The 27000-nt window shown below is 41.4% G+C and overlaps 1 protein-coding gene across 1 annotated transcript in view; it reads left to right on the plus strand.

The window, feature by feature from the left end:
• ADCY8 (adenylate cyclase 8) overlaps nt 1-27000 on the plus strand; it is a 187671-nt gene that overhangs the window by 110781 nt on the left and 49890 nt on the right. Inside the window, exons 6-8 of the mRNA XM_065398532.1 lie at nt 4619-4777; nt 10706-10976; nt 19743-19940. Coding sequence (XP_065254604.1) covers nt 4619-4777; nt 10706-10976; nt 19743-19940 — 628 coding nt within the window. The remainder of the gene's footprint in view (nt 1-4618; nt 4778-10705; nt 10977-19742; nt 19941-27000) is intronic.

Genomic DNA, 27000 nt, shown 5'->3' on the forward strand with positions numbered 1-27000 from the left:
CAGAACAAAACAAAAGATACACACAACTATTTGCTTAGAACTCTAGGGCCAGGTCCTCAGGTGGTATAAATTGACATAGCTCCTGTTTTTTGTTTTATAGTTAATACTACCCTAATTTAATTCTTAAATGTCCTCCCTCCCCCGATACCCACCATCTTAAGACATGTTATGAAAAAATAATAGGAACAAAATTGGAAATATGGCATGGCAATGTAATTATTTGATGTAGTGTTATAGTGTAATTAGAAAATGGAAAGGCACAGACTTCTAATGTTTTATGCTTGAATTTGTGGAATTGCATACAAATGTATAATGTTTTTGTTAGAGAATACTGACACATAAACCGCAATGTATTCCATGACTTTATTGTAGTGTGTATTACTACACTATCAGCTCATAGGCATTCAGTGATGAGCATGGTATAAGAACCTCTACAGATAGTGGTGTTACTCATATCAGCTCTAACAGTGTAATTCCAAAGTAAATCCATCCCTGAAGCTGCTCTAAATTATATAGGGCCCAGAGTGTAATTTTGCATTAGACAGCTACTTGACCTTGTGTTAGGGCCATCTACAAAGTATTCTATCCTATGAGTGTTTGGATCTTAGCCACATTTTGCAAGCCATTCAGTAATTTAGTGCATCCTGCTATCTAACTTTTAAAATACAAATAATAGTATTTTCCTTTCCAAACAAAACACAGTTCCCAGAATCACCCTGTATAGACTACATGCCCAATTCATTTGCCCACTTCTATTTCATATCAATATGAAAAAAGCACTTAAGTTCTTTTGAGAAATTTCCACAAATCAACCAGTCGGATCACAAAAGTTGTTTGTTTGGTTCATTGTTTGTTTGTAATTAGACCTAATTTAGCTTTAAATTAAAAGCAGTTACTATCCCATTAGATATATAATTTTCACAATGTTAGGCTTACACAAATCATGGCTTTATTTTTTATCTAGCACCAATAGTACATTATATGCTTTTACACCCAAGGTTTTCTTTGCCTGGGAGAGCTTACAAACTAAACTGCATTGGCCAAAGTTCCAAAGCATCTGGTATTCGGGTAGCAATAGGAAAGTATGACAATATATAAATGCATTCTTAAATCAGCAATTAGGCAAATTTCTGACTTTCAGCTCAAATTCTTCATGCACACAGAAAAGCCTTTTATTAACAGCTACAGAACCTAATTACTAATCAGAGAATGCTCACCAGGAAGAAAACCTCAAGGTCCCATTGAAGTCAGTGGGAGTTTTGCCAAAATCAAACTGTCTCTGCAGAATTTTTTTATTTTGACATCTCGGGAAATTCCAATGAAAAATTGTTTCATTGGAATTTTTCCAAGCAGCTCTATCCATTATGTAATGCCTATCCATTATCTTTTCCAAGGCTTAGGTCTGGCTGGTCAACAAATCTCTAACCACACAAAAACAGTCACTTCTCAAATGCAGGTATTCTCTTTCCTCTCCAGTAACTCCAGGATGTGTTCATAGGCTTCGTTCACACCATATACTCTCCTTTCAGCCAGGGCCCCGTTTCAGTGCCCAATGGGCACTTCTCAAGTTAGAAAGCTTCTTTCTCTTTCCTCTCTCTGATGTTGACTGAAGAGGAGGGCTGAAAAGGAGTCCCATACATTTGATAGATACTGTAGATTGAAAGATCAAGGGCCAGGCCCTAACTCTGGACATGCCATGCTGCAATTTGCTCTTAATTCCCAGTCAATAATTGCTAGAGAAGAATAAGTTTTTCTTTCAGATGCCAGTTTTGGCACTGGATTCAAAAAGGTGAAAATCCTAAAAATAAAATGTAAAAAATGACAAAATTGTGCAGAGCAAAATTCAGAATCCCAAGAGACAATAGTCCAAGAGCCACTGGCAAGTCATTTGCCACAATAGGCGTGTTTGAACAAAACGCTGGTGGAGTAAGAAAGACAGAGGTGCTTCTTGTTTATAGAGAAACATGTTTTCGTTCAATACATTGGAGGAAATGTGCCAAAAAATAGTTTTTCAATGTGTAAATCTCAGTCTACCCCTCTTGCCAAGGTCACTGAGACCTCCTGGTGTCTGGATCTGACGAGTAAGTGCTGGGCTAGCAGGATAACAGCTGCATAGGAACATATTATAGTCATCGTTTTTCTCAGAAAATGTGCAGGAGAGGACAATAAAGGTGAATTGCTTTTTCTGTGAATCCTCTCATTTTTATATAATTTCTCTTCCTTTTTGAAACTCAATTTCACACACTACATTGATGTCCTTGTTGACAGCAATCAAAGGCCAAGGATTGAATGGAAACTAGTGATTTATCCTTTTGTCCCTAGACATGATCTGTCTAGGTCAGATTTGAGCCTATGATGTGCAGCTCAGGAATTGTGAAATAGCTCTGTTTATTCTTTGTCTGTCCTAAGGTATGATCGTGCACCATTGCCATTGACTTCAGTGGTAGCAGGACTGGGACTTGTATAAAGAAATAGCAAATTTCAGCCTGCCTTGCACTTTATTTATTCCGAGACTGCCAGCAAGGATGTTAGTTAGTGCAAACAGTAGTGGGGATTTTTTAAGGCAAATTTAGAGTTCATTAATAGTGTCAAATTGACAGCTCTGAAGACATTACTCTCTTTGTCCTCACAGTAGGTATAGCACAGGTAACTTAGTTGTGAGCTGCTCCACAGTGCTCAGCCAAAGTTCCTCAACTCTCACTTGGAAGGACCACCTCTGGGGTGCAAAGTTAGTTTAGTGTCTCTACGTACACTGCATTGGAATCAGTCTGAAAGGAAGGTACTAATTTAGTGTAAGATCATTGTAAATCCATCTTTTGGCTCAGGTCTTCATCTAGTGGAGCTCCATTTACTTCAGTAGAGCTACATTGATTTAAACCAGCTGATTATCAAGCACATAATTTCCTTTCTGAGACTGTTAACAAAGTTGCCTAGTAATGTCAACTCAGGGCGATTTTTGTAAAGTGGACTTTACCATGATGCAGACACACAACAGGACAGAGCTGAGGGTTGTTTATGCAGCTTATCTCTGGCATTTCCTGTTTTCCAGACAACTGTAACAGTCTCTTGGCTTTGTGTGCACAATATCTCTTGGACTGGGGAAAAAATGGCAATGGTGCATGCAGGTTCCTAAATCTGGAACTATCTGTATTATGGGCAACCTGGACGTGTCATGTCCCATCCCCCTTAGGGATCTACCGAAGTAAGCACCTCTCCATGTGAACCTGGTATGTTGGGAAATTGGGGAAGGCACATTGCTCTTCCCTCAGGCCTGGCACATTTAAAACATATCAGAGGAGTGCTTCTTTCTGCAAACCATACAAAGAGCAAAGTAGTGCTCCCTAGCCCTATCACATTTCACAAGATCTGCCGGGGCGTTGGCATCTTTGCTACATAGCTAAGGTAGTCATGCGTGAATACATAATGCAAGCTCCATTAGCTGCATATTTTATGAGCTTCATGAAAAGCCCTGTGCAAAATGTACTCTGTGAGTGTGCAGGGTACAATTTTCAATTGGGCAAATCCTCACCAATTTTTACAAGCACACCCCAAGGCGTGGTCTATGCTTAAAATTTAAGTTGACGTAGCTATGGCACTCCGCGGTGTGAAAAATCCATGCTGTCCTAATTCCCAATGGAGACACAACTAGGTCAATGGAAGAATGCTTCCATCAACGTAGCTACTGTTGCTCAGGTAGGTGGTGTTCCAACAGCGATGGACAAACAAGCCCACTGTAGGCTGCATCTACACTATATGTTTATGCCGGTAAAGCTAAGACACCATGGCTGTGCTGCTATAGTCCCCATAGTGTAGACATGGCCCAAGATACTTCTTTTAATAAGGCTTATTTCCATGCCAGATTTTAGCTATGCAACCCCAGCCGTTTTGACTGCAGAGCCACTCAAAAAAGATCCCAAGAATTTTTGTTATAATGGGAAAAGTATATATTTTTTCAATCCCTTCATATTCTAAGGAGCACTTTTGTCCAAACCCTCTAACAAATATGTCACCTTTGGGCGAAGACCAACCCTAGAAAATGTCAGCCAGAAAAGGGAGGTTTTGGAAAGTAATGAGTTACTCAGAGTAGGAGGAGGGTAGAATGAGAACATTGTATATCTTAACTGTAATAGTTTCTGTTGGTGTGTTAAATATTCAGTTACGCTTTTATGGGAAAAGACTCAGTGGACCCTACAGTTGCTTCCATTTAAACATCTCTCTCTCTCTCTCTTTATATTTCTGCAAAATAGGAATAATACGTGTGCATCAAACCATGCATGCAATTGAGCACCTCTATGATAATCCAGCTTTCAGAACCATTTTATGACTGCACGTACTCTGCCACCCAGAATGTTATCTCTTAATTGTACATGGCTATCAAGTATCCCTACATGCCAAATTGGTGTTGCATTTTATAGACTATGTTTTTTAAACACGTAAAACCTCTGAATGATGTTAGTTCTGCAGCTGCCCTGTTATCTGGCAAGGCCTGCAGGATAGCCGTTACGGTGCAGTGAAGATGTGACTTTTCCACATGGATCATAGTTACAGCCTTCTATGGAGTTGATTGCATGAGCTGATCTTGTATTTCTTTGTGTATTTAACCCTTTAACAAAAACAGGTATGTTAGGTCAAGAACAAAGCATGACATTGACATGCGGATCGGAATACATTCTGGATCAGTGCTGTGTGGGGTGCTGGGCCTACGGAAGTGGCAGTTTGATGTCTGGTCGTGGGATGTGGATATTGCAAACAAACTCGAGTCAGGCGGCATTCCTGGGTAAGACGGAGCATGATCCCATCAGCTGTATAATTTTTGTTTGCCTTTGACAAATTAACTCTCTTTCCAGTATTTAAATAGGTTTGATGCAATATTTAAAGCATCCTTCCGGTGATATTTGTAAAATGGCACTTAGCAAAGGCTGGTCAGAAGATTGTCACAAATATAATAGAGATATCCTATCTCCTAGAACTGGAAGGGACCTTGAAAGGTTATTGAGTCCAGCCCCCTGCCTTCACTAGCAGGACTAAGTACTGATTTTGCCCCAGATCCCTAAGTGGCCCTTCAAGGATTGAACTCACAACCCTGGGATTAGCAAGCTAGTGCTCAAACCACTGAGCTATCCCTCCCTCCAAAATACCCATATACCAGCTCCTCCTCTTAGATAGTCACTGACTGCCCAATCGACCCCCCAGCATGCAGATCAGATCTTTTGGAAAGGTCAACGGATCTCATTTCCATTGCTGTCTTGCCTGCCCTTCAGACCTGGTTGTTGTGGATCTGGCTGTGGGAAAGGGAATGTTGCCCTCTGCAAATGGTCAGTGATAGTATTCAGCCAATAGCTATTCCTGAATGAAGCAGAGCTTACCCAGTCTGGCTTCAGGCCCTGCTGCTCCCTCAGTTTCCTTCCTTTCCCCGTTAATCACGCTGCAGCTGTTTTCTCAATCATTCTTTCCTTTTAAGAGTCTGGTTTATTAATGTAAGGTACAAAACAACACAGATCTTACATCCAGCCTTCCTAGCTAGATCATAGTCCTTGGGGGCAGGATTCTTGGTCCCGGCCCTCATCGCAAGCTTACTCCCCTCACTCCAGCCTTCCTAGCTGATTCCTGATCTTTGCAGGTTTGCACATCTCAGGCCTCTGCTTGGGTCCCTATGGGGAGTGTCTTTGTGTGGAACACCCCTCCTGCCCCTTTTAGACTCTCCTCTGAATGGTCTATTATATTTTCTAGCAGACCTGGCTCTGAGTTCCCCCCTCACATGCTCATTATACTAATTCCCGTTACCTGAGAAGATGAATTAAACCTGCCACAGGTGAGGGTGAGGCCCAAACCCGTTAAAGGGCCAGCTCACCCTGTGACACCATATCTGACACTGGATTTATGCAGATACCTTTGGTTCAAGATTCTCTCTTCTGACTAGCATGCAGACTTCACTCCTAAGTCCTTTGGTTCCAAATGCTGGTGTGAGGAACATGGGTGCAGTTTCCCATGATTTTGCACAAGATGTAGGAGCATTGTGGCATCTTTCATAAGCTGCCAACCTAATTTCATGGAGTGTTGGAAAACGTACCCTGCAGGGATTGTTCACAACTAACTTGATGCTCTGAGCTGCTAATCTGTGCTTTGTGACCTTTATGGGAGCAATTGTATATGTAGGGATCTACTTATTGCCATCCATCTGCTTAGTGTTTCTTCATCTGAGGTGTCTGCTTCACCCCAGGGCTGAAAAGTTATTTCTGCCTCATATGACCTGCATCTCAACACATTTTGAGATGCACAATTCCTATCTTTGCTGTGGTGAGTCAACCACTCTCAGTACCCTTTGCAGCCAGACCACTTACCATTTTGGAGATCTGTTAGGGTCAAGCAATTGTGCCATGCTGGCCACAGAAATCCCTGTTTAAGCTCCGGTCCTGTTCCCATTGGCATGTCTGGCAAAAGTCCTATTTACTTTAATGATGCAGGGTCAGGACCTTGGAGCAGAGAAGCAACATCTGGGGACGTTCTGGAACAGATGAAGTTTAGTGTGCCTGCCAGTTCTTGCAGTGGGAGTTGTGCTAGGCTGGTCCGGTCTTTGAGTGCCTTAGAACACCCTTCAACCTAGATCTGCCTTAAGCAATACATGGAAAAGCCATGTTTCCAGGCTGTAATAGAGATATTGCAGATACAGTACCCCTACCCCCATACTGACTGCAGAATAATTGTCTTTAAAGTCAGTGGGAAATGAGTCATTTTACCAATCTGTTGGTATTGCCTGTAATTGGTTTCTAAGTATTGTTTTGTAAAGAGCGGTTATGCTCAGAAAAATGACTCCTCCTTTCCCAACATATATGATCTGTATGTGCCTGAGTCACACGTGCACACTGGAGTGACAAAACAGATATTCATTAGCGTTACCCCCACAGAACCAATACAGATATGGAAGAACAAGCTGTGTCATACTCAGCCTTGTCATCATTAGCAAAATGATCAAGCCAAGTTCTGCTTCCCAAATCTGTATTGTAGTGGGTTGAATTTCACCCCTTTGCTGAAAGTGCACAACACAAAGCCTATGCACTATACATAGGGCCTACCGAATTCACGGCCATAAAAAACACATCACAGACCGTGAAATCTGGTTTCCCCCCATGGTATAGGGTAAACAACAGATTTCATGGGGGAGACCAGTGTTTCTCAAACTGGGGTTCCTGACCCAAAAGAGGGTTCCGGGGGGGGTCACAAAGTTATTTTAGGTGGGTCGCGGTATTGCTACCCTTACTTCTGCACTACCTTCACAGCTGGGCAGTCGGAGGGCGGTGACTTTTGGCCAGGCACCCCGCTCTGAAAGCAGCAGCGCAGAAGTAAGGGTGGCAATACCATACCATGCCATCCTTACTTCTGTGCCGCTGCCCTTCAGAGCTGGGATCTCGGCCAGCAGCTGCCACTCTCCAGCCACCCAGATCTGAAGGCATCGCCGCTGCCAGCAACAGTACAGAAGTAAGGGTAGCCGTACCGCAACCCCCCTACAATAACCTTGCGATCCCCCCCCCCCATAACTCCTTTTTGGGTCAGGACCCCTACAATTACAACACTGTGAAATTTCAGATTTAAATAGCTGAAATCATGAAATTTACGGTTTTTAACATCCCATGACCGTGAAATTGACCAAAATCGACGGTGAATTTGGTAGGGCCCTAACCATATAAATCCCACCTAGGCCCTCAATAGAGGGGCTTAGTGGGACTTCAGTGGTGTATACATTGAAACCTGTCCCTTAGCTCGCAAGGGGGTGAATTTCACACCTAGAGACTCGGAGCACAAAGAATACAACTTTACTTTCAGATCTCAGATGCAGTTTGCTGCAATGAAAGCTCAATCATTTCTGTGTTTCTTAGGGGATGTCTACACAAGCACTTGCTGCGCAGCTAGCTAGGGTGTTTAATGTACAGTGCCTCAGCGTCCCGCACACTAAGTGTCCATGTGGGACCATGCTGCTGCTCACTAAAAGTTCCCTAGTGCACTTTGACCTATGGCTGTTTCAAACCACAGTACTGCAATATGCACCAGAGACCTCTTAGTGTGCATAAGCACAGTACACACGGGCAATTAGTGCGTGGCACTCTGGAGCTCTGGAGATTTATTCTGAAGCTCGGCATGCAGAAAGTGTTTGTGTGGATATGCTCTAAAATGAGCAAATTTGATCCAGAACCCACTGATAGAGAATACATATGGAATCCCAGAATATTATTTTTAGAGCCACTTTTCTGTGTATTAAAGGCAAGGCTGTTATTTCTAATACATGATCTGTGTCACTGTGCATCTTGGAATTAACCGGTTTGTTCTTGCATAAAACATAGCTGATAACTGATTTTTCAGGATCCCTTATTTATGAATAGGTTCAAAAGTCTTGGGCCTGATTCTGGTCTTACCTTTTCTAAAATGGGTTAGATCTGTTGACTTCAATGCAAGTGTTGCTGATTTACACATTTCAAGTGAGCCCAGAATCAGGCCTCTTCAACATACATTTTAAATGAATGAAGCAAAGTCAAATGCTTGTAAGGTGGAAGCAGAACCCATTCTTGACTCTACCAGCTGGTTTATTAATATTTTGTCCCAGTACGTATATTAAATCAATAGCCAGGATCACAGCTCCACTTAGCGCTGTTATCGTTTCCATTATAAACCCCATATTTCAGGAGTTTATAATGCAATCTTCCGAAATTATATTAGACTAAAACTTAGCACAAAGATAGTCACCCTAGCAACTAATGTATTGTTTTCTATTCTTTTTTGTATTTAGTCCCTTACTTAAATTAATTTAGCCTTTTTGGATTTATAAGCTTGGAAACAAAGTCTGTTTCTCAGGTAGCAGACTATTTGTTTTTTCAAATCCAGGCCAAATGCTGCTTACCTTCGGGAAACAATTTTTACAGTCATTTTATTGTTAGAGACCATTAATCTCGGTGGACATTTTGGAAAAAATAATGGGTCAGATCCTCTTCTGAGGTAAATTGGCATAGATGCATTGACTTCCATTCAGCTACATTGATTTATATCAGCTGAAGATCTGGCCCTAGGTTTTGAATGGATTGAGATATAAATATTTCAAATTTCTTGATTTTTTTATTGTGAAATTATGTTTCATATTATATATAGCTCCTCATTCTGTGTTTTTCTGGATTCCTTCACTTCCAGGCACTTCAGAGGAGTTAAGTGTAATCAGCAACTTGCAGGAGGTAGTCACTAACACAAAGGGTTAAACCCATACCCTTTTTACTACACAAATTCCTAGGTCTATCACTAGGATTTTACATAGTATAAATCTGCAATGGCATCAAATAGGCCACAAAACTAGGGTTGCAAAGAGATGGGATGGAAAATATTATGGGCCAGAGCTTGCACTTGTGTAAACCAGTACAGAGCCATTTAAATCAATGCCAGTTTACCCCACCGGAAAATCTAGCTCTGTGTATCTCCTACATATGTTACTCCTGGGGGAATTCTGTTCCAAAAAATTAAAAATTCTGCACACAGCATTCTATTTGTCAAAATAACACAATAGAATCACGCCAGTTTCAATTATTTTGGTAATTTATTTCAAAATACCCGTCAGCAAGTATGTCTGTAACAATACAGACCAAAAAAAAGATTCAGGAAATGTTTTTTGACAAATAGATTCCTTACTAAGTGTATTAATACAGAACTTCAAGTCACTCATTTAAACTACCATACAAAAACGTATTTCCTGCCCCTCTCGGAAGCAGTGCAAAGGCTTCGGGGAGTCAGGTGCTTGGGGCGGGGGCAGCACACGGAGCCCCGTGACCTCCTCGCCTAGGAGCCGGACCTGCTGCTGGCCGCTTCACGGGCACAGCGCGGTGTTAGAACAGGTAGGGACTAGCCAGCCTTAGCCGGGCAGCACCACCGAGGGGACTTTTAACAGCCCGATCAGCAGTGCTGACCAGAGCCGCTGCGACCCAGTGCCTTACATTCTGCAACTCAGTACTGGGTCATGCCCTGCAGTTTGAAAACCACTGCCATAGCTCACACTGAATAGTACCTCACTCTGGGGGTAGTCTGATGGGAATCAATGGGACTGCTCCTGGAGTAAGGTACTACTCATCATAATGGCATCAGGCTCTGGTATTAAAGTCCCCATCCTGCAATCTGATCCAGGTTAGCCTGGTGATGCTCTGATACCACTGCATATCATGCTCACCAATAGTGTCTCATTGTTTTCTTGCGCTCCCTCCTCAATCTGTCTGCACCCATTTGTTGTCCCTTGCCCTATACTTAGGTTGTAAGCTCTTTGAGGCTCTTTCTGTTCTGTTCTGTTTGTATAGTACCTAGCACAATGGGGTCCAGGTGCATGGCTGGGGCTCCTAAGTGCTACCTCAATCCAAATAATTAATAATAATAATATGGGCCGATCCCTACACCTGCGTGGAATCCCACTGAAGGGAGTGGGGCTCCATGCTGGTGCCAGAGTTTGACCTTGGGCTTCCACTGCCGTACTGGAGTCTGTGTTTATAAAGAAATTTGGGGATCATGAGTGATTACACAGCACCTCTAAAATGTAACCGTTTATAATGCTGAATTGTTGTAAAATCATATGTAGGACCAAAAAGAGCATTTATCTATAATGTTAAATAATGACATAAAGCTCTCGATAGTCCGTCCTGTCAAAATACTCAATCAGCATTTAGTACCACTTGTGTCATACATGCAGGAGGATCCACATCTCCAAAGCCACTCTGGACTGCCTGAATGGGGATTATAAAGTTGAAGAAGGACACGGTAAAGAACGAAATGAATTCTTAAGGAAACATAACATTGAGACCTATTTAATAAAACAGCCCGAGGAGAGTCTGTTGACTTTGCCTGAAGACATTGTGAAAGAATCTGTCAGCATCTCAGACAGGAGAAACAGTGGGGCAACATTTACAGAAGGATCATGGAGCCCTGAACTCCCATTTGATAACATAGTGGGAAAACAGAACGTAAGTCAAACTTTCCTTAATGTCATCGACTATGAAAGCATGCTTGAATGCGTCTCAATAATGGAAGCCTCAGAGGAAACAAATTCATCTTTAACCTTTTCTCTAACATGTACTGCAACTGCAGATGATTAAACAAATTGCCTCAGGACAGAATTAACCTATGTATCAGAATCAGGGAAATGCCAGGGTTTCATGGCAGGGAGGGGCAAGGGTTGGTTTTTTGGGTCCATCTAAAATTAAATACTATGCAGCTGAGTTTTAATTGAACCAAACCTCAAAGCAGTTAATTAAATGTAAAACCAAAGTCATTAAACGACACGAGATGGGCAAGTCACCATGTGTGACTTCTATTTAGCCAACGCAGTGTAGTTTCAGTGCACTGCTGTATTCATTGTCAAAGTCGAGACAAGAAGGTGTATGTTGTGTGGGATGTGCAAACATAGCACAGGGCGATTCATGAGCCAAAGTCAAGAGCTGTGGACTAATATGCACCTTGTGATAACAGTATCACTATTCTTCACAGTCTTCCTTTATTAGCTTAAAAAAAGAGTCCTGGACATAATTATGGTTCCCCAACAGGGGATTACTGGAGGCTTGACTAGCTAAGCAGAAGTATGGAGCAATAACATGAAAGAAATGTCTCTCTAGATTGCTCTCAATCAGACCCTTTTCAAAAGCATTTCACTTTAGTTGTACGCATTCTGGGATCCAATGATTTGTCACAGTCATAAAATCAGTTATGAAGCCTGTCTGCTTAAAAGGAATTAAAGATGAAAAGGTTTAAATGCCCTAAGACACCACTCTTTCTACTGCATTTGAAAGATTGATGAGTCATAGTGAAACAAGATCAGTTTGAGTTGCCTTCCATTTGTATGTGAGAGATCTATAATGACATGATATTTCCTTTCTTTTGCTGCATGTACTTAGTCCTAGTTGTCTGAAATGTCTGTAGAACTTAAAGCTTTGTGGCGTGAAGATCATGCTTTGTCAACAGTCTCTTGCCTAGAGTGATAAACCCTCACAAGTGATCAATTCTTTGTGAAGAGTCCATGTCCTTTCAGACTAAAATGGTGCATGGTACAGTTTGCTGTTCTATAAAACATCCGTTTTATATGGGTATCTGTGTATTTGCTTATCTGCATGTACGACTCCTTTCAGCTCTCACATCATTTTGTCAGCTTATATCTGTATTTTCATTCCATTGGGAATGAAAGAGTGCATGCATGTTGCTAAGATTAACTTTTCTCTCAACATTCTCCTTTTCTTGTTCTTTCCCTTTCCAATTTCTATAGGCCAAACAAATAATAATTGCAGATTAGGCTATTCTCCCATTGTCCATATTCTCAGCTGTACCTTACCATGTTGCTAACAATGAAGAAAAAGAGCTATTGTTTTATACCATTGTTGACCTCCTTCCATCTAACAAGCCAGTAAAAAGTCTATGAAAATTACTGAAATGTGTATAAATGCACGTATCTTCAAAGGGATTTGCACCTTATGGCAACATAACAAATCTAAATCAACAGAAGATGGCTTCTCCCTATTTTGATTGACTGTTATTTATCCCAGTATTAAAAGCATAAATCATTTTTACTATATAATAATTAATTACCTGGGTAGAAGCTCTATTTAGCCAGTCACTGCATGCATGACTCAATAATGTAATTTTCAATTGTAAAATCAATATAGTGTGCATTATTGTTCATTAATAGTGGTCTGAAGCTAATATAATCTTAGAAATCAAATGGCATCTTTGAATTATGCTAGTAATTTGTATCTTTCTCCAAGGGCTGGTCAGCCTTGGACAGATTAAGCATTTAATAGTGTTAGTTATCAGCCGAAAGATCATTTGTAGCAGAGGAGGTTGGAGATGCAAGAAGCAGCTGTTCGACAGCGAAGCACTGGGTCTGCTTTGGTATTTGCTAGTTCCTTTCAAATGTCCTCACTAAAAAATTATCAGTTACAACAAGATTTGGGTAACTCAACTCATCTGGTACCTGTGGCTTAATTCTAGGTCTTGCCAAGTCTGTGAGAATCTGACAGATTAGATTCTCTTCTGATTTCTCTCCTCCAAGCCCCAATTCATCACATTTCACATTCTTTCCCCTAATTTATTTTGGACTGGTGGCCTATGAGAGTGGAGTGGAGGTATGAGATTTGATTTAGAGGCCAAGTAAGCAGTCTACACATCACACACATGTAGAAAAGCTAAAGTTACCAGGCTTGTGACTTAGGTTTGATTGTGAATTACGCTGAGGTTGTGTGTGGCCATAATGAAATTCAGTCCATGTCCAATATCCTGGACTGTGTAGCTAGTGGAATGGAGGTATTAGCATGGCTGGGCCCTTCTGTAAAGCACAGAGAGAGTCTCCAGCCCCTGTGGTATATGGATAGTTGGTGGGATTGGATTCTCTGTCTGTGCTTTACAGAAGTTGTAACCAAGGGCAGAATATGGCCCCTGATGTTACTCTGAAGAAATTTGACAGAAATGGGATGCAATTACAAAAATGCTAGTCTGACAGATTTGTGGGGTATGCACATATTCTAGTGATTGTTTTGGTGACTGTTACCAATGCAGGCATCTAATAAACAATGTATAAAGAATACCATTGATTTTAGAGAAGTATGAACAACTGTTGTAAAGACCAGGAGTCAAACATAAAAGGACAGGGGTCATAAAGTGCAGGAGACCTAGATTCAATTCCTAGTGCCAACCTCTTATTTTGATGCCAAGAGCCCCTATGAACTAGTCTTACAGGATTGAATAGACAATGGAAACCTGTCTTTTGTTATTTTAAACCATCCTGTAGTGTTTAACAAAAAATCATATCCCTGCCATAGAACTCAACTGTAAAAAAGAAACTTACAGAAAGGATATTGCTCTCTATTCAATTTTATTATTTTTAGAATAATTTCTATAAAATTCTGTTTCATGCTTATGCAGTTCTGTAGGACTTTGACATACAGCGTCTTTAGCTGCTTCAATATCTTTGTAAATCTGGCCCTTGGACTAGGAATATATGATGACATGGGCAAAATGGACCATAGGAAAAAATCATTACTTCCTATTTTTTTCAAAAATGTGTGTATTTTTATTTTGAAAACTGACTTTTTAAAATTTCACCTCTCCGGTTCCTGTACTTTAATATATTTCTGCACCCTCTGCTTTCAATTTATCTTATTTTATGTCTGGTTTTGCCCTCTCATGCTTTTTGGTCTTTTCACTCTAAAGTTCAGATTCTGCCCTCTGACGTCAATGTGAGCTTATCTAATGGTGGAACTTGAACCTGAGAGCTTGTGCCTGTGTCATACACTACAAGACTCAAGCAAATAACCCATGTTCTAAAAGGAAACGTTCAGCTCAGTGAATGGGAATTTGAATGCACCATCTTTTTTAGCTAATGATAATATGAGTAGCCTGCCTACATTTGCATTGCATCATACTGAAAACATAACCCGTAAGCTCTGCCAGTGTGTCATTTCTTCTGGCTAATAAATGAGAAGGCAAAACAAAACTCAGTTGGCACCACATGGGGGTATGCAGTTGTCTAAGGTTCCACTTAGCCAAGTTTTATATTCCGAATAACTAAGTTGACTCTGGATCTTTTTTGTTTACACAACAAAACCAATCCCAATTCCAAAGCTAATTGGATATAGCTAATAGTGTAATTAGATTTAGTACTGCATTATGGTTCTGCTGGAATATGTTGAATCAAAAGGATTTAAACCTACCCCCTGAAACTCACTCAGTGTTTTTTCTTGTATTTTTACAGTTACAAAAAAAATAAGGAATCCTTGGTTAGTGTGAAGTATTCTATTACTTCTTCCAACATTATTTGGGCATAAACCTGCATTCCCTGTCTATGCAAAAATGCCAGAGGCATCACTGGCAAGTAATGGGCCTGTCTCATGCAACTCTTTTATATTAAAGTACAAGCCTCTTGATCTGAGATAACCCAAACATTTGAAGTAATATGATTGCAAGGGGCTAACATGCTAAGGCCCAAAACCTAGTCACAATGAAGTCAATGGAAATTTTGCTGTTGATTTCAACGAGATAACGATTCGCAGCTGAAGCATTAAACAACACTGGGAAATGCACTGTACTGTCAAACTGGAAAAGTTTTGTGTGAAATACAAATTATAATAAGTTCACTTGGGTGGCGATAATAGGCATGAGAAAAATTGGAAAGCCATGTGCTGAACTGCATTATTCATGCCTTTTGGTCTGCCTCACTAGTTCTCTGCTTGCTAATACCCCCCACCACCACCACCACCACACACACACACACACACCCTCCCTGGGGACATACTTAAAATTCCAAATCTCTTGACAACATCAAACAGCCCCTATTTTAAACCAATCAACCTACTGGAGAAATGTTTCCTCCTTTCCCTTAATATTACACTGGTCTGAGGTACAGGATGGGCACCAGGGAGAGATCCTCAGCTGATGTAAATCGTCATGATAATGTACTCCAGCTGATTTGCCCCATGGGATGAAATCCTGGTTCCACTGAAATCAGTGGCAAAACTCCCATGACTTTAACAGTGCTAGGATTTCACCCCGGACTAATGCAGGGGTAAGGTTAGATATACTGTGATCCTGCAAGGCTACACATGGGAGCTTTGTGCCATTAGAAAGGGGATATTGCCCTGTTTTCCCATGGGATATACAGCACTTGCATCTCACCCTGGAAGGGCTAGTGATATCCGCATGGATGATCTCATTTAACTCATTCTTAGAGTTTTCTAAAAATGTATTCATTATTACTTTCCTCTTCAGTACAACTTAGGGTGACCAGATGTCATGATTTTATAGGGACAGTCCCGATTTTTGGGTCTTTTTCTTATATAGGCTCCTATTACCCCCCACCCCCGTCCCGATTTTTCACACTTGCTGTCTGGTCACCCTAGTACAGCTGGACTCGTGATATTAAAGGAGCGTGGTTTTACAGGAAGAGGGAAGTGAAATATCATTCCCATGCAGTATTTCAAATCTCTCTGAAACATTTCTAAAGTTGTTGTTTTTTTTGTAACACATTTTCATCTGTGTTTGAGCAGAGCCTCATACACTGGTTCCCTGATTCTAAATGGAGTCTTAGGGTGCTACTGTAGTATAAATGCTGATCATCATCATCTGATAGAATACGTCATTGCATGATATAAAGGTTTCAGTGCTGTTCATTTGGGAGGTTGGCCTAACTCCTGAGTATGATGGCTATCCCCAAACTCAGGTCAGTAAAACCGTTAGAGCACACCATTGCATGCACGCATATTTGTGCATCTGACAGACAGACAGAACCGTTGCCTTAAAAAAAAAAAACATTTGCCAACTGTTAACCACACTCATATCATGGACACTAGTTTTTCCCTAGACTTAGAACAATAAATAAGTGTGATAACTCTACAGGATGGCATCTGTTGGCAAACGTGGAACTGTTTTGTGTTGACCACTATACATACAATGCTTTCTCTGCCAGTAGGGATGTGACTGAAAGCACTATGTCTTGTCTTTCAATGTCACTCACTAATATTGAAAAACAAATCATTAAGCCCTGATTCTGCCACCCTCACTAATATTCAATAGTACTTTACTCTGCAACTAACCCTGTTGGTTTCAATGGGATTACTTGAGGAATAAGAACTACTATGGATGAATAAGGGTGGCGGTATCTGGCCCTCAGTAGTTATATGGATCACCAGTATTTGTTCCATATAGCTGCTGACCAGACAGCATCATAGGCTTGGTGGGGAAGCAAGTATTCCACATTGGCTCCCCTAGCAAATGCAAAACAAAGCATGGGATGTGCTGGCAGAAGTGGATGAGAGCACATACCTTGGTCAATGACACACAGATAACCTTTTATTACTTGATTCTTATTGCCCACTGGGGAAAAGCTGTTTGCTTCAATGTCTTTGTATGTATGTGAGAGATGGACAGATTACCTCGTGTTCAGCTGGGGTTTGCCCTTCTTTTTCCCGGAGAAATACGGATTGTTTCAATCCTGTTCCCTCCTTGTCCCACTGCAAATTGCATTGTGGTCCCTGTTGTGATTAGGTCGCATATTTAGGCACCAGTAGTTCTAAACCAATTAGTTAATATATGCAGCAACAAAGCAGCATAATTTTTCACTTCAAATTGAGCAAAATTACTTTAGTCACCTGCTGAAGTGAGGTTAGGTGAGGTGAGATAATTTCCCCCAAGTAATCAAGAGTTACCCTGCTAAAACATCAGGCACTTGTCTCCCTCTTCTTCCAGCAGAGCTATAATGATAGGACGTAGTTCTGAAGAGACCAAAATGCTTCAGCCTCTGAAGTGATCCTGTTCTTATATAGAACCATACACTGCTTCAAGCCTCCATCCCTATATCAGAATATCCATAATAGCTTCACCACAGATCCCAAGTTTAAATTATCTCCTGCAAGTCTGGAGAACGACTAATATACCTCTAAGGAAAGGATGTTATTAGGTGTGATCCACAACACATTGCAATCACATTTTCTTATGTTCCTAAAATCTCAAATCTCATGATTCAGGGCTTCTCCCAATCACCTGTAGGGGTCAGGAAGGGCCCTTCTTTATTTTCTCCTTCCTCTGAAGTACCAGAGGGGCCATGCCTGAAGATGGAACAGTGGGCGGAGTGGGCCAGTGATTTGAGGTGGTACTGAGAATTCTCTCTCTCAGGTGCTTGGCTGGCTGGTTCTTACTCACATGCTCTGGATCTAATTGATCGCCATATGTGGGGATGGGAAGTTATTCCTCCACACCAAATTACAGGGACGCTGGTTGTGGTTTTTCCCTTCCTCTGCAGCATGGGGTACGAGTCACTTGCCAAAATTATCTAGGTATATATCACTGAAAAACTCCTTGTCACTGCTGGGGCCTCAGACATTTGTGCACCTCGGTCCTTCCTGTCCTCTGCCTGTAGCATGCAATAGTTTAAGCTCCAGAGGGCTATAATACTTTGATCTAATTCTGGTTGATAGGGGTGGTGTGGGGGTGGCTAGTTGGAGTTTATTGGCATGTGATTTACAAGAGGTCAGATTAGATGTTCTGGTGGTACCTTCTGGCATGAAACTCTGTGACTCTAGAAAGACTCCTAATGAAGTCACTGGAATCTGTCCTTAATGCATACATCTTAACTCCTGCATACCAAGGATAAGATGGGGACTTAGATATGTCTGAAAGTTTTTATGGTAATGTTTAATTGATTTCCCTTTCAAAAATTTGTTGGTACTGCCTTTTTTGTGGCTAAGTAAAAGGGCTTGTCAAAACACTTAAAGGGTGAAATCCAGCCCTATTGAAGTCAACAGCAAAATCCCCATCGACTTCAATATGGGAAGGGATTTCAGCCATCGTGTGTTAAGCTCTTTTGGCTTTCCGTGTTCTAAAGTTTCTCTTCTAATTATGCAGTGTAAGAGAGCAATTTACTATTCAGGATTATTTGATCCTTGGCCTCTCTACCGTGACTTCAAAAATGGTTGCCACTTACAGCTGTATTTTGTAATGGTGGATATTTATCCATTGGTAGTTAGGCTAAAACCACTCTCATGTTCTTATGTGCCACTCAGCATTCATCAGAAGGTAGCAGCTTAAGATAGTTTCTGTCTATGCTCTGAATTTGAACCAGACTCCATATTCCATTATCTACATGGAGTCTCCTAATCAATAAAAATTGCCTTATAGGTTCAAACCACTGGTCCATCTAGACCAGTATCCTGTCTGCTGCAGTGGGCAGTACCAGATACATAAGAGGAGCCCTGCAACAGGCAGCTGTGAATTAACCTGCCCACAAGGAAAATTTCTTCCTAACCCCTAATAATTAGAGGTTGTCTTGTACCCTAACGATTGAGCGTTTATATCCCTTCTACTCATTAGCATTTCTTTAAACATTGGGAATATAGCAGACATTAATGTTTAAGTTTTCCATTCAATCTGCTGTCTTGTGGTTCACATAATGAATTGCTACACTGGGTTGAGTTACTCACTTCATGGAATTAAATTCTACATCTGTTCTCAAAGTTAAACACTAGTCTTAGTATCTCCACCATCTGTCCTTTTCGAAACTTCACAGAGATCACTTGCGTCATCGGTGATGGAAAAGTACAATTAAAATGATCTACAAAAAAAATCTACCGCAGTTACTACCATGAAAAGTGCTGTATATGAATTATGTTAACCAATATGGCATAACTGTGTTCTACATATGCTGGTTGGAACATGCCAATGTAGAGAGAGAGCTCACTGTCTGTTTGAAAGTATATAAACAGGCACATGGTGAGGTAGACAGGGAAGTTTCTCCTTCTTTCTCCTCCCCTCCAAACTATCTGTTCCCTGACTATACACATCCAGTAACTTCACTGTCTTTTCTCCTTTACATATTTTCTGTGAATTCTGTTCTAATTTGCTAAGACAGACCACTGAATTCAGTCCCCTGTTTTGAGACGTTGGTGTGGGTTCCTTCCACCATCCTCTAAGAATTTCACAAATAATTCAGCAACAAAATCTGGAAACATTATAACAATGATATAGTTCAGTGGAACCACAAACATAAAAGCCCCTACAAAACATGACACAAAAGCAGCCACCTACTATACTGTATGTGTTTAGTGGAACAGACGTTATTTTAAACTTCTGTAGGTTTCATTGAATGAATTGCATGGACTGCTGTTACGGTTTGCAATGCAACATGATCTAAAACATTGCATTTTTAACCCAAGGGGACCAGCAGGTTTATTCTGTTTGCATGTGCTTTCCCCTAGACTCTGGCTGCCCTAACAAGAAATTCAATAAATCTGCTTCCAAACCATCTTGCACAAGCTTTGCATGTCCAGTCTGGGCCCGAGGAAATTAACAAGCGAATAGAGCACACCATCGACTTACGGAGTGGCGATAAATTGAGAAGAGAGCATATCAAGCCTTTCTCACTGATGTTTAAAGACTCCAGCCTGGAGCATAAGGTAGCTGGGTCTTGATAGCTGCTTTTTTCCAATTCAAATTGTTTTAAATGTCCACTGAATTAGAGACAACAGCTCTAGGTTCTAGCTTTGTTTAGTTTTGTTTTTAGAAGACATGATTGAACCAAAGGTCATTATACTCCTTGATGAGTCAGTTCCAAAGCTGGCAAGTCCCTGAACTAGTGAGCAAGAGCCTGCTTTTGAAGAAAAGTGAAAGATGTTTGCCAGCTTTTTAATTTGATGATGAGTCTTACTTTTAAGAATCAGGCTGCTTTGGCACAAACTGGGAGCAAGCACGTCAATAAAATGATGCTTCTCCTTAAAAAAAAAAAAAAAAAAGCGAGAGATAATATAGAGATCTATTCCCTCTTTTTGGTGATACAATCCCACCCTAAATCCCAGTCAGTTGCTATTTTTTATTTTGAGTCAAAACCACTCTGTCAAATCTTTGTTTTAGGCCCCAAATTAAAGAAATGTTCTACTTTTGAAGGATAAATATTGTTTTCTCATGTCTCACGTTGCTCCTGAGCTGCAGTATGATCCCACCTGAATCTTGTCTCTTGTCTGCATTCAAAAGCACATATATATTGCAGTTTGAAAGGGGGGGGTGGAAATGGAAAAGCGAGCTCGTCCAGTGTTTCTTGCAAGCTAATTGTGTTGGCTCTTTTCATTGATTTCAACTGACTTCATCAACCCAGAGGATAACAAAGTGCTCAGTGTCAGCAGTGACAGTCTTATAGTCAGGTATATGCCTAATTGGAGAAGGGGGAGGGCGAGAAACAGCATGGAAATTGCACGCTTGAAGAGTCTTGTTGTCCATCAGTGCTTTAACATCTGTTGAGCAACAGCTCAAGGGTCATTTGCTCAACTCATGTAGGCAGATCCTCAACTGGTGTAAATTGTCATAGCTCCATTGACTTCCATAGAATTATAACAATTGACACCAGCTAGGGGTCTGTCCCATAGACATCTACTAGCAATTTGAGTCTGATCCCACATTCCTGACTCAGGCAATACTCTGATTACAGACCTTGCTCTCATTAAGTAGGAACGTCTCCTCCTGAAACCCTTCCTGTCATTGAATTGTACATTACTTTGCAAAATATCCCACTGAAGAAAAGAGGACTATTCCATAAGTAAGTTACTACTCAATATGAGCAAAGCCTCAATCTTGTCCAAAGTAAATGTGGATTTTCCAGAATCAAGTCCTATGTTAGGAGCATTGTTTTGTTAAACCTGCCTGCCAGCTCAGACTCCACAATTAGCAATGACAGGAAAATTCCAGATGGAAAATTTGGGGTCTAATTTAAATTCAGTTTAAGCAGGGCAAGAAAAAACCCACCCATCACATCTCATAGGTCAGATTTCAAATATTAACAAGGTGTTAAATTATATCTAAATGACAGAAAGGTGTCTGTTAAAAAGTCAGCATCTGTTAGTGGCTGCGACACCTGTTGCTCTCAGTATGATACCTCAGAGAGCACAGTGCCATAACTGTAGGTAAATTATGACTTTTTAATGATAACCATTGTATATCAGCATTTTGAGTCCCATGCAGAACCAGCAGGCATAGAATATGAAAAAATGAAGAACTTCTTTTAAAAGTGAACTGGAATAGTTTCAACTTTCTGAATCAGCTTTTTTCAAGTATTGGGTAGAAGTATATTCGGAAGTAGTATTTTATCTGATCTGGTTTGTTCAGAGCTAATAATCTGAGGAAAACCGAGGTCTCATAGCTATTCATCTTGCTAAGATGCAATCTAACCATGCCATCACAAGCTAGACAGTGAGTTCTTGAGGGCCTGGGACTGCTTCGTCGTCCATGTGTGCAAAGTGCCATGCGCACCAATTGTGCTACTCAAAATAATAAATCTAGTAAGTATGCATGGGGCCAGTAGGTTCATGAAAGCCAAATCATCATGTACATTTGATTACTAATATAGTGGAACTATCTTATAGTGACATGCAGGAAATGTTTGTTCCTCCCAATTTTCCCTGTGCAATGATTGCAGAATTAGCACCACTGGTGATGTTAGTGATGTTATACAAGATAATATCTGGAGAGAATAGCTACCATTTCTAGAAAGGCAGCCCCTAATTATTTTCTAGATTGTCTATATACTATAATTTAACACTAATTGTTTTCCTCTTGTTTTATCAGGTTAAAATTTGAGTCCGACAAGACTATTTCAAAATATTTCCTCTCTAAGCTCTCATTCTCCCCAGTCCTTGCCTTTCACTCCAGAATCAGACTTTCCCCCCAGGTCTTAACACTTCTCTGCTGTCTGCCACAACCTTCTACACCAGCTCCTCTAGTTGCTCTCCGCAGTGCTTCTGAGTAAATGAACTGGCACAGGTTTATTGGCTTTCCTCTCTCACTCTGCAGTTCCCCCATGCCTGATTGATTTAGTTTGCTCCCTGCTGCCTTCAGTTCAGTGCGGTGGCTGCCACAAGCCAGCAGCGGCTCAGAAATAAAATATTTCCAAAATGTTTCCAATTTCTTTTTTCTGAAACCTTGTGTGTCCTCACATTCAGCCTCGTGCTTTTACACAGCACTGACTTCTCCCTAATAAACCCTCTCTTTTGTTGTCAATGCATCTCTCCCTAGAGAGTACATATATTAAACGTGTACAATAGATTCACTAGCATTAACCCCATGGTCACTAATAAAACAGCGTACTTGCAAGCCATGTTCATTCTGGACAGAGAGTCAATGGCTTATATTCAGATCAATTGACAAGCAAGTAAATATAAAAATTACTCCGGCTGTATAGGCAATAGGACTGTGCACCACTTATGTCCCATTGAAGGCTTATTTTCGGTAGTTTGAGTGGGTCTTAAATGGAGCATTGAACTTACATTGCATCTCTGCTCATCCATTCTAAAATCACTGCAGTCAGTGGAATCACAGCAGGGATTAATTTGGAGTTCTGATTTGTTAAAAAGGACACAAAAGGCAAAGCATCAATTTCAGGAATCCACCTGCTTTGTGTAAGTGGCACAATTTGTTGTGACATTGTAGCATAATTCCTATCTATTTATAACAGTTTAGGCCTTTATGATTACTTCCAGTGGCAGATTCCCCGTTCCTCTGTTATTCTCCTCTGCTGTTGCATGATCGTAGATTCCACAGAGATGGCAAGCATAGTTATGTCAGAAAATAGGATATCACCATGAAAGGAAAGATAAAATGCACGGTGAACTCCACCAGGATTCATTGCCGTTTTGGATGGATTCGTGCAAGATCCCAAATAGTGTGTTTTTTAAATTATTTCACCAAATGGACCAGTCATTGCTAATGCATATGTCACCTATTAGCGGTTGATATCTCACTGGACTTTCATTATAATTCACTCCCAGGTTCTCTAGAAGCTATTTTCACAAACAGGATAGTGGCAAATGGGCAAAAGCAAAAGAGACATGGCTAAAGAATCCTTGAAGTTTTAGCATCAGACTGTGGAAGATGCTGACAGCCTTCTAATGGCTCACAAAGGTTCTCAGCTATTACTTGGGATGATTCCCCTCTAAATAGATGTTTCTCATGTAGGGGTTTCTCTGCACTTCTTGTTTGTCAGTTGGAAACTTCCCAGTACCATGAATCCCATGCAGATATATCAGGGAAGTGTTGCAGAGAAATTTTCAGCAGGGAGAAGATTGTGCTCAAGAAAGTCTCATTGCTAAAGATGTAGGTATCCCTAAGGGAATTCCTAGCCTCAGAGTTATTCCTCTCAAGGGTTAATCCTACAGAGGACTACATTGCATTGGGAAGGGAATGTAGGAGGAAGCTGTTCCCAGGGTGGAGATATCCTATCTCCTAGAACTAGAAGGGACCTTGCAAGGTCATCAAGTCCAGCCTGCTGCCTTCACTAGCAGGGCCAAGTACTGATTTTGCCCCAGTTCCCTAAGTGGCCCCCTCAAGGATCGAACTCATAACACTGGGTTTAGCAGGCCCATGCTCAAACCACTGAGCTATCCCTCCCCCTGAAGTGTGACACTTCAATTTTAAAGTGTTTCCATGGAAAACGTGTAAGCCGGGCTGTTCTAATTACAAAAACGTCTCAGAAGGCTGTGAGCTCTTAATGGCAGGGACTGTCCTTCCATTACATGCTTGCACAGTGCCTCGCACAGTGGCGCCTGATACTCCATTGTGGCCTCTACAGGCTAATGATAATAAACATCCTCATCACGAATATTAATTAAGGCCAGCTCATGCCCTGGTTCTCTGCAGCCGTGAATGGTGGAGTGCTCACTGCCATTTGTGGCTGCACAGTCCCTGCCCGGACCACCGCTCTAGGCATGCAGAAGGAAAGGGATTGGATGTTGCGAGCAAGTGGGCAGAGAGGGGTGGGGAATGAGCAGAGCTGTTGCGGGGGGGGCTGTGCTACGTACGCACAGTGCCGAATGGGAGCCGGGGAAGAATTGTGCCTCTCTGAGTCACAGTGACTTCCTGGCATTCCTCCTGGAGCACGGATGAGCCTCGAGGCTCAGTCCAGCCCCGAATGACTTCGAAACACTCAGAAAATGGAAATTGCTACTGAAGTGCAATGTTTTTCCATTGGTCTCAGTGCTGCCCTAGAAATGTTAACAAGTCCTTCTCGAGACACAATTATGCCACATACGCCTTTATCCTTTCAACATCAATTTAAACACAGCAGGAAATGCTGTATTTGTGCTGCAGTAAATTAATTCTCTATAATTTCCCTAACCAATCATTTTCATTTCATAATAAATTGTAAAAAGTCAAAATTACCTTTCCTTGGTAATTTTGTGCAGTGCATAGGCCCAGTCCTATACAGCTGAGGCAGGCAAAACCCTTTCTTTCTCCAGTGATAGTTTTACCTGAATCAGGAGTGTGGAACTTGGTATTTCACATGTTACTAGAAAGAAAATGGGGCTTTATATTTGAGAGGGGACACGTTTTGTGTTTACAAAGAGCAGCTGAATTTAACATGCCAGTTTTCTGTAGTATTGCCGTTATGTCATTGCTGCTGATAGCTCAGTGACTCAGGTAGTATGTGGAGACAACTCTAACTAAGCTCCCACCCATGGCTTCAAAAATTGACATCCATATCAAAAAGCGAGTAGGAGGCGTCCCCTGGTGAGTGTGGTGAGGCACTAGCAATCAATTTCTGCAAAGTTTAAGCCTTCTTTAAAAAAAAAACGAAAAAAAACCATGAATGGATGAAGCATTGTCTTCTTGCAAACGCTGGTAAACCGATCTAGTGCCTCTGCACACAGCAGCAGAGTTAAACTAGTAACCCTGTGCGCAATAGTGAAACCATCAAGAATCATGTCAATTTCACACTGCTGCGGCAATGAGTAGACAAGGGAGTTATTCATGGGAGAGGAGGATCAGTAGCAGGCAGAGAGGTAAATGGACATCCTCCTTCCTTATAGCAAACAGGACACTTTGGAAGGGGGAGAAGCTAAGCACCTTCTCCCTTCCAAAGGCTAGATGAGATAGAGCTTCAGATTCCAGCAGATACTCATACAGGAGATGAAGCCCCCAAGCCGAATGCAAGGAGTGGACACGGTTTAAAGCCCAACACCCTCCTCCTTCAAAAGTAGCCTAGGAGACAAAGGGTTGAGCTTTGCAACAGGCTGTTACCCAGGGACCTTAGTGGTGCAGCTCCCTCGCACTTGCCCTGCTCATGCCCACATTTTAGTTCTGCTTATCTGGACCTGTCGGCATCTGGGTGGGGGGGTTGTTTCTCACAAAGTCTGTAAGAGAGATCCATATACATTTTATATTACCTTTGATTTCATTTACAGTGCTGAATATAAAACTCAGCTTCATCATCATCTAGAGAGATTAGATAAAACAGAGAGGCATGATTCCATTACAATAAAAGATGAGAGAGAAAGTTTTACAGAATAGGCATCTATTTATTTTTATTCCTTAAAGGAATTTTTGTCGCACAGATAGAGCATAAATAGAACTGCGCCAGATTTTTTGAACTATAGGTACACGGGCCAGCTCCTCATCTGCTGTAAATTGACATCGCTCCACTGAAGTCAGCGGTGATATGCTGATTTACACCACCTCGGGACCTAGTCCGTGTGCCTCCTGGTTTAACTGATTGACTGAGCCCCAAACTCGTTTCTGAAGGAACGCGCCTGGCAAGGGTGACCTGGTAATCTGTGATGTCTGCTAGGATTTCCAAAATCTGCGGTTTGCAGGACTGGAAGCAAAATGCTTTGCAATATGTAGTTTGAATTTCAAAAAAAAAAAAAGGCCAAAACAGATTAAAGCGTTTGGTGGCATCTTTGCAACTCAAGGCATCTTCAGTATAAAAGTTGGGCTGTTGGCAAAATAATATCCCCACTTTCTGTAGAGGCAGAGTGAATGCTCATGTTCATAAGTTTCTATGTTACCTGTGTGTTATTTGGAATATTGACTCTCACTATTTGAAAGGAGAACAGGATAAATGTAATACAGAGTTCAGGCCATATTCTGTTAGGCTCCTGGGAAAAGGCGTAATGCTACCCCAAGTGACACATACATTACAAAAGTAGCATTAATGGTTGTCCATATTATCACCCAGCACCATTCACAAATCTCATGCACAATTTATTCTTCTGAGAGTAGGATATGTATGCGTTTGGGGAAGTGGGGGAGCTATGTGAAGGGGAAATTACAGATTTAAAGAATAGAGCCCTACCAAATTCACGGCCATGAAAAACGCCTCACAGACCGTGAAATCTGTTCTCCCCCCCATGAAATCTGGTCTTTTGTGTGCTTTTACCCTATACTATACAGATTTCATGGGGGAGACCAGCGTTTCTCAAATTGGGGGTCCTGACCCAAAAGGGAGTTGCAGAGGGGGTTGCAAGGTTATTTTAGGGGGGTCATGGTATTGCCACCTTTACTTCTGCGCTGCTTTCAGAGCTGGGCAACCGGAGAGCAGCAGCTATTGGCCAGGCGCCCAGCTCTGAAGGCAGCACCCCACCAGCAGCAGCACAGAAGTAAGGGTGGCAATGCCATACCATGCTACCCTTACTTCTGCGCTGCTGCCTTCAGAGCTGGGTGGCTGGAGAGCAGCGGCTGTTGACTGAGGGCCCA

The sequence above is a fragment of the Emys orbicularis genome, chromosome 2 (genome assembly GCF_028017835.1).
Source record: "Emys orbicularis isolate rEmyOrb1 chromosome 2, rEmyOrb1.hap1, whole genome shotgun sequence".
In the NCBI taxonomy this organism is placed as follows: domain Eukaryota; kingdom Metazoa; phylum Chordata; order Testudines; family Emydidae; genus Emys; species Emys orbicularis.